This window comes from Ornithodoros turicata, chromosome 2 (genome assembly GCF_037126465.1).
Source record: "Ornithodoros turicata isolate Travis chromosome 2, ASM3712646v1, whole genome shotgun sequence".
NCBI lineage: Eukaryota > Metazoa > Arthropoda > Arachnida > Ixodida > Argasidae > Ornithodoros > Ornithodoros turicata.
Window position 1 is genome coordinate 774371 of NC_088202.1, and position 15216 is coordinate 789586.

A 15216-nucleotide genomic window follows, 5' to 3' on the forward strand; every position below is an offset into this window, starting at 1 on the left:
CTCGACAGTGGTCGATATCTGATTGAAAGTCAGACGTGTTTTCGGCATCGAGAAGTTTCAGTCTTGCTTCTTCGTATGTACCTAATGGAGATTAATGTACATCAATGAGTGGAAGAACAAAACAGTGCATCCACAGTCAGCATATCCTCAATTGAAACCATGCCAAACTGCCTTTTTTTCTTTCCTGTACTCGTACAACCAATATCCAGGCTAAATAAGGAAAATACAGAGGCTTCGTAACAGGCAAAGACACAACACCGAAGTAGGAACTTACGGAATCTGCCGATTACAATGCATGGCACCCGCTTCCAGTTTGGCTGTAGAACATGTCCCCTGATGATCAAAGAGCGCAGTTTGCTTGGATTTTTCTCAGGTGGCCACCAGCAGAAGTTACCATCGACCCACCATGCATGAGCAACAGCCACACCATTGTTCTCCGCAGGAAATTTTGTAATTACAAAATCTAGTTCATCTGCATGAATCAAAAGCACATACGTATAAATTCTAAGCCTCAAATGTTTATGTATGGCCATCACAAAAATGTCTTACATTTACATGCATAGTGACAGATATTTTACAGGACTTTACTACCAGGTGTGGAGCAATGGGAACACCCATTTGTCATCCACAGGGAGCATGACGCATTTTGATGAAACATGTTCCAGAGGCCATGTGCTAATATCAGAGCACTCAGACGCCACATAGATAGTGAACGCAGACGACGGACAAGGGAAGGTGTACAAGTCAGCAAGAGATAGGAACTTCCTTCTTATGATGCACGCTCTCCTTGTGCTGGAGTAGAAGGCAATGTTCAATATTTCAATCACACTGCCATCTGTCAACATGCAACAGTTGTCACCAGTGCTTTTTCTCAAGGCATAGTTGCCAACAGCAACCATTCCATATTGTGGACTTTCACAGCAATGTGGAAGGGGCCCATCATTGTGCTCGAGACTGAAGGTTGTTGAATTCTCACTGTTCACGTCACCGTCAGTAGGAACTTTCCTTTCCTCCGTTACACGCTTGAACAGTCGTTCAAGAGGCTGCTTCGGTTTTCGCAGCCAGTCTTTCACTTCTGTCATAAAATTTTCGAACGGAAACGCACTCCACCTGTCGATAGGCCCATGACGCTGAACGTCACAAGCCAGGTGGAGCAACCCGTGAACATTGTAGGAGACGCGATCTTCCCCGTAGATCAATGCAAACGTAGTTACAAAATAGCGCAACAACTACTTGGCGTACTCGATTTGCCCAACAATGTGCCGTGCACTAGCTAAGATCGTAAGCGCGCAATGCAGCACCATGAAGTTGTGGTACATGCTGGATGCCAGTAGAAAAGACAACAGGTCCCGTGTACAGAATTATCTGCCTGAACTCGGTCGCCTTCCAGGTGTCAATCTCATTGAAGCTTCTTGGCTACCCCATAAAGTCAGAGCCCAGATGTTTCCGAAGCCTTAGGTATTTTTGTGACAACTGAAGGCACGTAGTTGGGCTCTGCCTATGGCGAGTTTTGGCAGAGAACCACTTCCGCAGCTTCCGTACGACTCCAAGACAAACAAGGTGATGTAGTCGAGCGGAATACAGTCTATCATGTCAATAGGAAGTTCAGTGAGGATAGTTTGTCCAACATGGTGCTGCCTCTGCAGATAGTCCCTGGAGCTGTCGTTCGTTCTTCCTTCTCCAGTTACAACAGGGAAGCACACTCTACCATCTCTGTGCTCACCCTTGACATCACACTTAGTGCAGCTGTAGAACCCGCTGTGGCTCTTCACGGAGAGGATGTATGCTCTGGCAGGGGCGTCACAGACAATTGCGGCCACTCTGCCTCTCACCAACTGCTCCTTTATCTCAAGACCGCTCAAAAGGACATCTTGAAGAACAGTTACAAAAGGCTGCAGGAAAACATCTGCATCGCGTGGCTTTGCCATTCCATAAAATACACCCACAAAAAACGGCTTGCCTTTGCCGCAGTTGGCCACCCTGCAAAGAATGGGCCAGAACTGGCCCCTTGTGCTTTGTGTGAGGGGAAGCCCATCAATGTTAAAAATCAGGAAAAGGGTGCCTGGGATGTTGTGAGCATTCTGCAGCGAGTATCGCAACCCTGACGTCAAGCCAAAGTGACAGTACTTTCCTGCGCCCACCTCAACTACCGCTGTGCTCTCTCTTGGGGTTTGAAGCAGTGTCCTGGAGCAGCGAGGCAATGAATCATGACAGGGATGGGTGCGCAGATGCTTTAGAAGATACGTTAGATGACTATGTGGTGTCTTAGTTTTGATGCTCCATAACCTCAGTCCTTTGCTGAAATCGTCACCCGTCAATTCTGAAACCGAAACTTGCTGGGGAGTGCTGAAAGATGGGTGCACCTGTGGATTTGCAGGTGTATCTTGCGGGGTAGAACTGAGAGCAGTCGGTGAAGCATGCCCAGTGTGTTCTGAGAGCACTGATGAGCCTTCAGATGGAATTATGGGGTTGTCAACACTGGTGGCAGCAACCCCTGTTGGCTGCACAAGTTGCACTTGATTCTCTGGTGCTACATCCTCTTCAGCAGCTACCAATGTGCTGCTTGTTGCTGCTGATTGCTCAGCGCCACGTGAACAGACCACAGGAGTCAGATGCAGCACCTTCTGGGTACTCCGTGCCAGCTCACGTTGCACATGACGCAGGAACGTCTTCCTTGCAGATTTAGGCACCTTTAAAGTAGCATAATTTTCAGACTAAGTCACTAGCCTTAATTGGAGGCTATCAGAAATGTGGGATTACATTTACTTCCACGAAATGCAGTCAATGCTGGACTCAAGAGAAGACGAACAGAGAAACAGCTGAGAGTAAGGCTAGATGATGACAGCCAAAAAAAAAACTACTCTTAAGCTAGCCTCGCACTACAGGTCACAACGGGTCCTCGAATTGCTACTGGACCATGAATGCCACAATATGGCATTGCATGTTGAATTTTCAGCAGAGTGCAACAAAGACGCGGAAAAATCATTTTCTAGCACCAAAGGAGCATCTGACGAAAAGCGAGATGAACGACTGTGTAATAAGTAAAAAGGGATACTGACGAATAACATGACAATAAGCACCATCCTTCCGAAATCCCCGAGCCCCAGCATCAGCGCACTACACTGTACATGTAAAGACAAGGTCACAAAAGGTGACGTCGCTTCTGCCCCACACTGTATAACAAAGAATCTCGGCCACGTCAGTCTTCTGAATCCAACTAAGTTTGCAATGAACACAACTGTATCACCTTTGTACAATAAAAATATTCATAAAATAGCGTAGACACTTGCGAGTGCACGAAAAGGTCACAGCGCTTTGGCTTCACACTGTGTAACAAAACATACATCGGCCATGCCGGTCCTGTAAGTGGTACCTTGGAAAACAGACGTACATGTGTTTACGTTTAGCATGTTAAATATTTGTGCATGCTTCGAGTGGTGTGAACAAATTTGAAGGACGTTTAATGTAATTAATGCGGCGGAAATGATTTAGTATTAGACATATTATCTCATGTATTTGTTGCATTTTATATGTTTTCTTATCATATGTTTCATTTATGTGTCCTATTATCACAACGTCGTCACCACCACTACTCCACCACCACCACTACAACACAACCACAACACCCTACACCACCACATTACCACCACAACCATTACACACTAGATTACATCTGACAGACAGAGGGTCGCGATTTTCAAATTTGGGGGTTCTAATTCTGGCTCACATATAACCTGTTTTTGCATACTTGAAGGCCTGCGTCCCCAGGAAAAGGCGATAGCTGTGACCACAGTGAAGCACCTGTTGAAATATATTGAGCATCTTGCACCTGAGATGCATGTTGTCGGTGCCTCCACACCGACAAAAAGGCAGTTCATTTTACCTTAGCGTAGATCGCTTCTTCTTTTTTTATGCTGATTTGTGAGGAGTGAAACATGTACCGTTGCTATTATTTATCGCTTATTTTAAGAGTCCTATTTACATTTCAGTTGAATTGGTAATTTTTCCGTCCTACCATGTGTTCCTCCTGGTAGATATTACACACCGAGTGAATACTTGTGTGTATTTAGAGCGGCACAGTAGTGTGAAACGTCAAGCCTGCAGAAGTTTTCCCGATGACGTTGTTGTGATGAATGGATGTTGAATTTATGTTTAAGACAGTCCATGCTAGAGCTAGTGACCATGTGCTGTGCAGTCTGATGGATGCAACGATGCAGTCGTCTGTGTTGTGTCGTGCTTTCTTTCGTGTCTCCGTGCTAAGGATTCTTCAATATGGATGTACCATTCGCATTGGTAAGCGGCAGCGCACGATTCCATTTGAACCTCTGTATGCAATAAGGGGATAAGTCGACTTATCCCCTTTTTACTATTTTTGCTGCAGTGACATCTACGTACCGGTATGTACCTGCCAAAGAAAATTTAGGACCGTATTGCAGTTTATTGGCATGCTACAGGTGGGTAAACAACGGGAAATGCATGTGTGTCAATGAGATGGACAATCAGATCACGCCCCTCTTCTCCGTTTGGAATTTTTTTACTTATCTCCTTATTGCATACAGAGGCTCAATTGTGGCGTGGTAATAAAATGTTGTACGCAGCAACAATGGTCTCTATATTCTGTCTCATTCACACAAATATTGTACGTCAAGTTCTTCTCAAAAAGGCAGAAATCCGTAATGAAAGGCGGAGTAAATAGTTCCCTACAAGGTCTACATGCTCCGTTATTACGGGTATAGATATGCCACTGGTAGGTACAGCACGAATGATAGTAGAGGTGCTCACCATTTCGGGTAAAAAATTACCTTCCAATAAAGGAGAACTACCCGGTAGAACGGTAGAACTACCTCCCGATAATGGTAGAATATTTAGCTTCAAGAAGGAGACATATTTCTCATGCTCGGGGTAGACGTGTCTCTTATATGCGGAGAAAAGTTTCTAAACGGTCAGAAAATAACTTCGTAGTCGAAACAATCGTATTTCATACTTCTGCTGGCAACTTGGCAATATGGGCCCATATTGTCAGGTTTGAGCCAATATGGGGGAAATCCTGGCAAAACGGGTCCCATATTGGACACGTATCGCCAATGCCCAGCCAGTATGCGTCCAATATTGTGTGCTCCTTCGGCAGTTGTCAAAAATGCTGCAACGCATGTGAAAATCCTTCTGGTAGAGGAACATTTTTTTAGGCGTACGGCTTCTTTATTAGTTTGTTTGGCTATGGTACATTCCCTGTGATATGCTCTTCGTCAACTCGTCAGTTAGGTCGTGTAATACATATGTACTTAAGAAGAAGAACGTATCTTCTCTGCTCTCTGCTTTTCCTTCGTTTTTCACTGACTGAAATCAAGCTCCCCTCCCTAACTACAGGAGAGAACCCATGGCAGGAGGCGGACGGGGTCGCAGGACCCCAGGAGTCCGCGGCACCGAGGAAGCACCTGACCCCTCGCGATCAGACCTGACTAGCGCTGGCGACAGGAGCCGTTCCGCGATGGGGAGACGCTCCAATGGAGAACTTACACCAGCATCAGGGACATCACAAACGGAACTCGTGAATGCCTTCGGTGATGAGGAGGTGACGCCCCCGCTGGCAGATGGAAACGTGCCCATGTCCATAGATGTTACGCACAACCCTCCTCCTCCTCCTAGCTCGCCATTCCAACTCATCACATACAAGAAAATGCGCCCAAGTGGAATCCGAGCTCAGCAAACACGCATCGTTCACCGATTATCCCATTTTAATCTCAATGCCCACACCCGGATGAGACGATCCATGCGTCGTCCTTGCGAGCACCGTCCGCGACTAAAACCTTTTGCTCCCACACCCATCCACCCGAGAGCAAAATGCGAGCATTCAACTCTTGAGGGCGAGGAGGTAGGGCGAACCTGTGGTGACTGTATAAAATTACCTAACCATGTCGCGTTGATGCGAGTGCTGCAATGAAATCACAGTTATTTGCTATGTTAGTGCAACATTATTACGCAGAAACACGTTGACTTTAGATCGCAGTGCACATACGCTAAGGCAGTGTTTCCCGAAGGGTGGTCCGCGGACCCCTGGGGGTCCGCGACCGTCTCTCACATTTCAGTGAGGATTTTCGTCCCCACAAACACGCGTTCGTACATGCTTCCCGATTTTTCAAACACCCAGAACTTCCAAAATTGCTACAAGCATGCTTCAACGGCTAGCTTCTAATTTCTGATAGAAAAGTCCAGCAATGCACGTTTGTCCGCTTGGTTGGTTGGTTGGTGGTGGTGATAGGGCTTGCCGTTGTCGGCCTCACGTATGTGGGCAACGTCACGACTCACGCCCTGGGGGAATGTGCGTCCTGGGCCGACTTCTAAGGGAACTGTGCCGACATATGTTTGAAAGCGTCTGAGGAAAACCCAGGAAAAACCCCAGACAGCACAGCCGGCACCGGGATTCGAACCCGGGTACCTCCCAGTCTCGACGTGACATGGCCAGCACGCTAACCACTGAGCCACGGGAGCACGGGAGCCACTGAGCCACGTTTGTCCGCGTCATACACATACAAACAAGAAGAAGAAACCAGTCCGGAATCGTTTCTGAAGCTGTATCGAAAGCACGCAGCAGCTGACGAGGTTGCTGGTGGTCGACACTCTCTTCGCCGCAGTTGGCCCGCCAACATCTCCTCCCTTGTTGGGGCGTCATCGGTCGTGTCGCTGCTGTGCTGCGTCGAAACAGGCGCTGTTCTAGATCTGACCGAAATGTGGCGGCTTGATGCACTGGGCATCACAGCTCCCGCCAGCAAAGACCAAGGAGAGGTGGAGATGGAGACCAAGGAGCCGACCGCATCCTTTTCGAGGAAAACATCACATTCCAGGAAAACCGATATCAAGTCCCTTTAAAGATAAAAGAGCCTGGACTCCCTTTAGAAGCCAACAACAAGATTACAGCAGAAAGGAGATTAAACGCGCAGCTACGACGTTTCCGCACTGCGCCCGACGTCCTTCAGCAGTACGATAAAACCATGCGGGAATATTTCACAGAGGGACACGCGAAACCTGTCACAGGCCAGGACCTGCCGAGGAACCTGTATTACCTACCTCACCACGCCGTAATACGCAAGGATGCAGTCACCACCAGGATAATAATCGTATTTGACGCTTCGTCCCACATTCCGGGCCAGCCTTCGCTGAACGACGTCCTGTCGAAGAGTGCAAACATCAACAGTGACTTACTTCATCTGCTGCTTGCCTTCCGTTCCTACCCCATTATCCTCACCGGCGACATACGAAAGGCTTACTTGCAGATTGAAATCAGGCCTGAAGACCGCGACGCACTCCGATTCCTGTGGCTTACCGAGTTGCCTTCCGCTACAAACTTCCATCCTGAATGCAAAGAGTGGCGCATGACTAGGGTCCCGTTTGGCGCTTCCTCCAGCCCGTTTCTGTTGGCGGCGACGTTACATCACCACTTCGAGGCGGTTAGCGACAAGTACCCGGCCACCGCAGCACGACTTCGCAGAAGCTTTTACGTGCACGACCTCGTCATTGGGTGCGAAAGCGTGAGCGAAGCCGCCAATCTGTACTCCGAAATCAGGAAGGTCCTCCGAGATGACGGAATGGAGATTCGGAAGTGGGCCTCGAATTCGTCCAATCTCCAGTGCATATTCCTCAAGGACGGCACAGCTTATGATGACGTCGACTGCACAGAACTGGTGCTTCGCGTCCTCGGAGTGTCATGGGACAGGCGCTCTGACACAATATCCGCGCGAACGGACACGGTGCATCATTTCGCCACGATTAGCCAGCCCACCAAGCGTACGGTACTGCAGGCGTTTTCTAGCCTCTATGACCCTTTCGGCTTACTCTTGCCGTTCACAGTCACTGCACGCCTACTCTTTCAAATGGTGTGGAAGGAACGCTTGGCCTGGGATGTCCCAATGGCACCCACAGAGCAGCAGACGTGGTGGAAATGGGTGCACGGGCTTTCGCTGCTTTCTCAAATACAGGTGCCCAGGTGCGCCGTACAGTCACGAGACTGTCTACTGGACCTTCACCTCTTTGCGGACGCCAGTCCACGAGCGTATGGCGTTGTGGTCTATGCACGCACAAGCGTAGACAGTGACATACACTCCCACATTCTCATCGCCAAGAGCCGAGTCGCTCCGCTAAAGCCCGTGACGATTCCGCGGCTGGAGCTCCTTGGCTGTCTACTCGCCGCCCGCATATGTAGTCGCATCCGCAACTCGCTATCCTTGGCTGTCACGAGGGCCACCTTCTGGACCGACTCACTAATTCCCCTGCACTGGATAAAGAGTGAGCCTTCGAAGTGGCCTCAGTTCGTCGCCGGTCGGACGGAGGAAATCCGGCAGTTAACCAGCCCAGAACGATGGAGGCACTGCGACGGTGCCCACAACCCCGCCGACCTTCTTACCAGAGGTCTCTCGGCACAGGACCTCATCGAGAGCAATGCATAGTGGAAGGGACCACCCTGGCTGTCGAACCGAATCAACCACGGCGCCTCGCCAGAGGCAGATCTTTACAGCAGCTTGGAGTCAGAACTGGTTTGTTCGCTCATTGCCACCAGCGGCCAGGATGCTTTGATTCGGCTGGAAGATTACAGCTCGCTGAGACATCTCCTACGAATCACAGCCTATGTATATCGCTACGTTGCCAACATACGTCACCCAGACGTCAAGCGCACCGGTCCGCTCTCAGCACAAGAACTGCTGTCCGCGGAGCGGCTTTGGGTAGAGCGTACTCAAGGGGAGGCGTTTGCAACTGAAATCGCTGATCTAACAAACTCGCGCCCGCTTCCCAGGTCTTCCAGCATTCTTACGCTGAACCCGTATCTTGGCACCAGCTTACTCCTTCGAGTCGGTGGCCGCCTGCAACAAATGGAAGACACCGAGCGTGTTCGACATCCCATCCTCCTTCTCAGCAAGCATCGCCTGACTGAACTGCTCTTCATGGACGTGCACACGCGCCTTCACCATGCCGGGATCCAAGACACGTTATGCGAACTGCGACAAAGCTACTGGGTGACGAAGGGACGTCAAGCCGTGCGCCGGACACTGCATACCTGCCTCCAATGCAGGCGAAGGCGTCTCAGTCCAGAATCTGCACCGGTCGCACCTCTACCGAGAGTAAGGCTAACCCCCTCGCTCCCGTTCGACACCGTAGGCGTCGATTTCGCCGGACCTCTTTCTGTCTCCAGGGAGGACGGCACCGAGCACAAGGCCTACATCACGCTCTTCACCTGCAGAGTAACCAGAGCTGTCCACCTAGAGCTAGTCTCCGGAATGACCACACAGCACTTCCTCGCCGCCTTTCGTCGCTTCATCTCTAGACGGGGTGTTCCATCCCTAGTCATGTCAGACAACGCGCGCACCTTCCATCACGCCGCCCGCCTTCTTTCAGTCCTATCCTCCCCCGATGTCTAGGACCTCGCCGCCCACCACCACATTCAATGAAAGTTCATCCTTGAAAGGGCACCGTGGTGAGGGGGGTGGTGGGAGAGGATGGTGCGTTCCGTCAAGGAGGCTCTGAAACGCTGCTTGGGCAGGCGGCGTCTTAACTTTGAGGAGCTCACCACAGCCCTATGCCAAGTAGAGAGCATCATCAACTGTCGTCCGTTAACCCACATCTCCTCGGACCCACTCGACCTCGAACTCTCACACCATCCCACCTTTTGCTCGGGAAAAGGTCCCCCACTCTGCCCAGGATCAGCCCTGTCGCACCGCCAAGGGACACCAGAGGTCTTCAGCGTCACTTGAGGACCCAAGAGCAGACGAAACAGCACTTCTGGGCAAGATGGCGCAGGGAATACCTGCTGCAAATGAGATCCGCTCACATGGCACAGTCCAACCCGGAGGCCCAACTGAGACTTGGAGATGTCGTCGTCATACACGACAAGGGGACACCGCCGATGCTCTGGAAGCTCGGTCGCGTCACCCGACTCGTCCTTGGACGCGACGGCGTGATACGTGGTTGCGGTCTCACGTTGGCGAACAGGTCGACCATTATCGCCCGGTTCAACTGCTCCATCGCATGGAAGCAGACTTGGGAGCACCGCAGGCCCGGGAGGGTGTTGAATAAAGACGAAGAGCGTGGAAAGAGGATGAGCGCGAGATGTGGCAGTGGGCCATAGTTGACGAGAATAAATCAGTTTTCGAAACGGCAGCAAGACGAGCGGTCGCGTCCTCACTGCAATACCCAACAATCACCACTTGGTGTAGGTCTGAACATTCCCCATTTCTGAGCCAAGGCCACTGGACTACTTCAGAGGTAGCAGAGACTCAGTCTATAGCATCATTAGGGATGCATGTTGAACATAGAATTCTAAGAGTGAAGTCGTTTTAGATATTTGACAGAGCTATTCCAATATTGCTTGGACCCCTTATGAACCACATCTGGACAGTGTGTGTCCTCTCGACAAATTTCCAAGACCCAGTCATAAGAGGTGCATCACAGGAGCTTCCAGATATTGAATGAATTACTGCTAGTCATATTCATTCTGTTCAACTTCAGTTGATTACAATTGATAATAAATTTAAAATGCAGATTGTTATTTTGCTATGCTTCTTTCCGAATGTGTGCCTGTATAGTTGGTGACATGAACCAAAATAGAAACAGGAGCAAACATGTCGAATGTAATTAAGATTATTTCAAATATACTTTCAAATCTGTTCACATGAGAAGGATGATCACATTGAGGAAAATATGTACAGTATCACAGAGGACTATCACAAACTTAAATATGGTAAACATATACAAAAATTTATGCTAAACATATCACATATATACAATTAGTACCATCCGAGGATATTGCACATACTCGGAAAAGGGGGAATGCTATAAATATCCGAAGTGACACATCTGAAGATACTGCATATATTCAAAATAAAGGCGTACATAAAAAAAGGTGACAACCACCTAATGACCTACGCCCTGGCAGAGCGAAGACTACCTGAAACAAAATTTATGTGACTACACAGATAACAAACAATTATCACAAATTGTTGTTACGAAGGTACTCTACCCCTACCTTGAAATAGAAGGAAGTTAACTTGCTCATGACCTGTTGCCAAAAACCAGGTACAAACTCAACCCTTGTTATGACAATCCAGTGTGGTGATAAAACTACAAAATATGCCCAGGACAGTCCTGCACAGTATAGCTGACCCTGCACTTGATACAAGTAATCGCTTGTCCGTTTCAAATATGGCTTCCAATCCTCTATTCCAGTGTAAAAATATTGTGATTGCGGTGCCTCCTCTCCTGCACGTTTCGATCAGGGGCACTTTACTTCTAGTTGTCCTAAAGGGGTTGTCCCTTGAGGGTCACGAACAATCCTGTCCGACGTTGCTTCCAACCATGGTGTTTGTGGTGGAACCATTAGATCGCACTCGAGTGTTGGAACATTGTGTTCGTGTTCCTTCATGACGTTTTCAAATCTTAGTACTGCTTGCTGTTCATGTTCAATGCCGTATTTGACTGCCAGCACTCGCGAGATGTCCTTTGATGAAAATGTGCTGTTCAGAGCACTTGCAGACCACTTCTGCTGCCTTTTGCAAATTCTCGCAAAGCGTGATGTTGTCATACGTTTTTTTCTAGCATCTTTTCATGCTGCACTGCCTGCTTGCTGGGTCGTGTTTCTTTCAACCTTACAGGCTTCCCAGGAAATGCCAAGGTCCTGGAGAAGAATAGCGTATGAAATTGAAGTAGTATTCAGTCCTGTCGTAGGAGCGGTAATGAGAAACCATGGCACCCCGTCACCGTCGCGTGTGGTCCGTTCCGCTATTTTTTCCCGCGACCGGCGGGCGGCGCTCGGGTGGAGGCTCTTACCGGTGGGCGGAGCAGGGCCGGAGGGCTGCGTGCGCGCTTACCCGCTCACATTTTTCAGCCCGGGCCGACTTCTTTCGTCATTTTTCAATCTGTGCTGACTCCAATCGCAATTTTTTTCCAGCTACAACAGGGGTGCAGTAGGCGGTCCATATGCAAAGGATAACCATACACAAAAGTACAAGTGAAAATATATTTATTAAAGTCATTAGTGTCAGGAATTATGTTATGGATCTGTGTGAAGGAGAAAAACTTGATCCTTGAGAGATCCTAGATCTTGAGAAAACTTGCCAAAAATCTGATGCAGAAGAAACACAATACAACACAACACACGTAACAAAAGTTATACTTATTACAGGCATGATGCAATAGCATTGAATGAATATCATTACATCATACACAATATTTTTTATTGGTGATAATCACGCAAGTTTTCAATTAAACAGAAGGTGTAGCACATCTTAATCAAAGGTCTTCCCCCAAACCTTTCCGTTTCTGTCATCCTTTTTGCTGTATCTTAAGCGGCCCCTCCATGTGCGGCAAATCTACTTTCGTTGCGAACGTGCTGAGGAACCTGAACGACGTAGTGGATAAGCCTCCGTCACAAATATTCCATGTGCAGAATTATGCTTCGCCGAGCATGCAGGACGAATTTGGGGACTCCGTAAAATTTACCAAGGAGCTACCGCGAGAGTAGGACACGTCGCGCGCTACCCTGATGTCGTCGACGATCACATGACCTACGCCAGTTCCTTGAAGGAGGTGACCGATCTTTTCATTCGGGGTTCTCACCACGCCAACGCGTCGATCTTCTAACTTGTCCAAAACATCTTTTTCGACAGTAGCTATTTTAGAACTATATCCTACAACGCCAGTTAAGTCGTCCTGTGGCGCAGCGTGCGCCAGATGGAACATTTTGGGCAGCAGCTATTCGGCAGAAAAAGATTGGAGTATTTTCTGGGCGCATATAAACAAGCGATGTCGTCGCCCCACGCTTATTTACTCGTGGATCGTCACAACTATACGCACAAGGATCACACGTTGCGTAGCAATATCTTTCCGGGAGAACGTCAATATATCTACGCCCCGAAATGGATCTCCGCCCTCACCTCACTTTACTCAAAGTACTCTCCACTCTGCCCCCTCCGCGCCGTCGCGACGTCTTGAGGCGTTCTTCTTCGTACGACATGAAACACCTCTTCGAAATTTGCCTCAATGTGGTAAGGTGGCTCTAGCTCCAGACACGTTCGCGCGTTTGAAGAAGCACAAACGCTTCTTACGATGGCTCGCCTACAAAAAGGTTCACAAGAATCCGCAGGGTTTGAAGCGCTATCTGTCTCAGCAGCGAGGACAGGCCGTTCTTTCCTCGATGGTTCCTCTTCTACTTTCCACCGTGTTGAATCTTTTCGCTAATGGCCAAGAAATTGAATTGACCACCTCCATCCTCGGGAAAATTATTTCCTTGAAGGAGAGTGACGACGTCAAAGTGAAACTGATACTGCAAGCACTGTATCGCATACTCAAGCAGTACGGATTCGACCCCTACGACAATAAAAACAAGGCGTCCGACGCTACAAATGACTTTGACTATTCGCTCCCCTCTCCAGAGGTGGACGAAGAGGAAGCGGAAAGGGTCGTCTCAGAATTAAAGAAGGTTATCTCGCGGGATCGGGAGGGTTGTGTCCCCGTGTCGGGCAAGTCTATCAGGCACTCCTCTGTTTACGAACTCGTCAATTATTTGTTGCAACGTAGGGCGGGAAAGAAACCTTCCTGGTTCCCCAAAGTCTCGAAACTATTGCACCTGATTTCTCTACCCAAATCTCACGAGCCTCAACAGCAGCAGCAGCAGCAGGAAGCCTCCATTGCGTGGACAACTTATGGAGGGATATGAGAAACCAGAGGGTGATTTGGGGGGAGTGGACCGCTATAGAAAAGCGCGTCACATTTGCAAAAAGAAGGCAAGAGGGGAAGATTGAAGATTCAAGATTGGGAAATGACGTCTGACATCTACATCCAACTCCTCTCGAACGCCAGCATGAATAAGTTTCCCTCGAATAAACTCAACGACTTCACGGTAGCTTTCGATAGTACGCTTCAGCCCTCGAATCGCTATAAAGTCCGTCTGATGGATCTCAGCATAAGCAACGATTTTTTAAATATCGGGTACGAAAGGCAAGATGCGAAAATCGAGGTTTCTTTCGAGGACACGGTCGAAGCCAGGAGAACTTTTCGTGTCACCTCGGATCTCGAGAGGTATTCGCGGAAAAGCCCTTTCGGAATTTAACGTTTCTTTCGCGTACAACAAATCGCGATACGACTTCGTCTTACCCGTGGACGTGAAAGCCGTGGAATTGGACCCTCGGTTCGCACAGGCGCTCTACGCCTCGCTAGCATCGCGCGAACCAGGTCATGCGGTGAAACCTCCCAAATTGACCGAACGCGAAGCCACCTCCATCTTACTGGAGCACGTCGCACCTGTCGCTTTCGGCGACATCACTTTGAATTCGGAACCACGTCCCTACGTAACACACTCAACAAGTATTTCCAGATGCACAAGCTGGACGCCTCGCTAGAATTCGCGGATAACGTCTACTCTCTGAAAACGCCGAAAGGGTTGCACGTGCCGGAACATTTGTTAAGCTGCTACATCTCACACCCGTCGAGGGACACGGAGAAACGCTCCAGAAACGACGAAAATTCCTCGATCTTTGCAAGTACATCTGCCTCCCGGCAATTATACAACGTCGCAAGCACTTTTGGATGCGATTAACCAGCGCGTAGGTGAACCGAACAGAAATGTAAAATTCGGCTTTACGAGGGCCCCTCCACCCTAGGACTTTCCGAGTACCTGGCCGTGCTTTTGGGCTTCGAATCGCACACCGTGTTCACGGGGGAAGAGGAGGATGCCGCGAGCTCCGTCGAGGTACTCCTGGATGCCTTGCTTCTGATAGGCGCAGCGCAGGGAAGCGACACGATCTTGGGGATCGTGTCGATTCTTTGCGCTGTGCCGATGAGTTCAAACTCGAACGAAACGACCGTGTGTAGCTGGGATGGGGCGATCAACTTGTAAATTTGCTGACCCCAGAATTTCTTTAAAAGCGCATATATTTCAGTGATGGCAGGTTTTAATTCCGTACTATCACATTTCATCATTTCACAAGTTAGAGACTAATCGACAAACTTCACGTAATTAGTAACCTACTATGTACAACTACCAGTATTTAATCTGCCCGCCTTGTCTGATAACTAACCTGCAAAAAGAAGGCCAGGCTGCTGTCATAGATATTTATTCTGGCAAAAATACGTATGGAATAATAAGAAAGGCACCCTGTATAGCACAGAAATGTCAGCTACATTTACACAAAACGTGCAAAAAAAAACATCTCATTCGATCTTTTTATTGGGAAG

The 15216-nt window shown here is 48.8% G+C and overlaps 1 protein-coding gene across 1 annotated transcript; it reads left to right on the forward strand.

The window, feature by feature from the left end:
* The first annotated feature begins 3351 nt into the window (after window positions 1-3351).
* Window positions 3352-9407, forward strand: LOC135382950 (uncharacterized). Its single transcript, XM_064612617.1, has 4 exons — window positions 3352-3362; window positions 5368-5703; window positions 6758-8440; window positions 8552-9407. Exons 1-4 carry the CDS (start codon window positions 3352-3354, stop codon window positions 9405-9407), a joined length of 2886 nt encoding a protein of 961 aa, XP_064468687.1.
* The last annotated feature ends 5809 nt before the right edge of the window (window positions 9408-15216 follow it).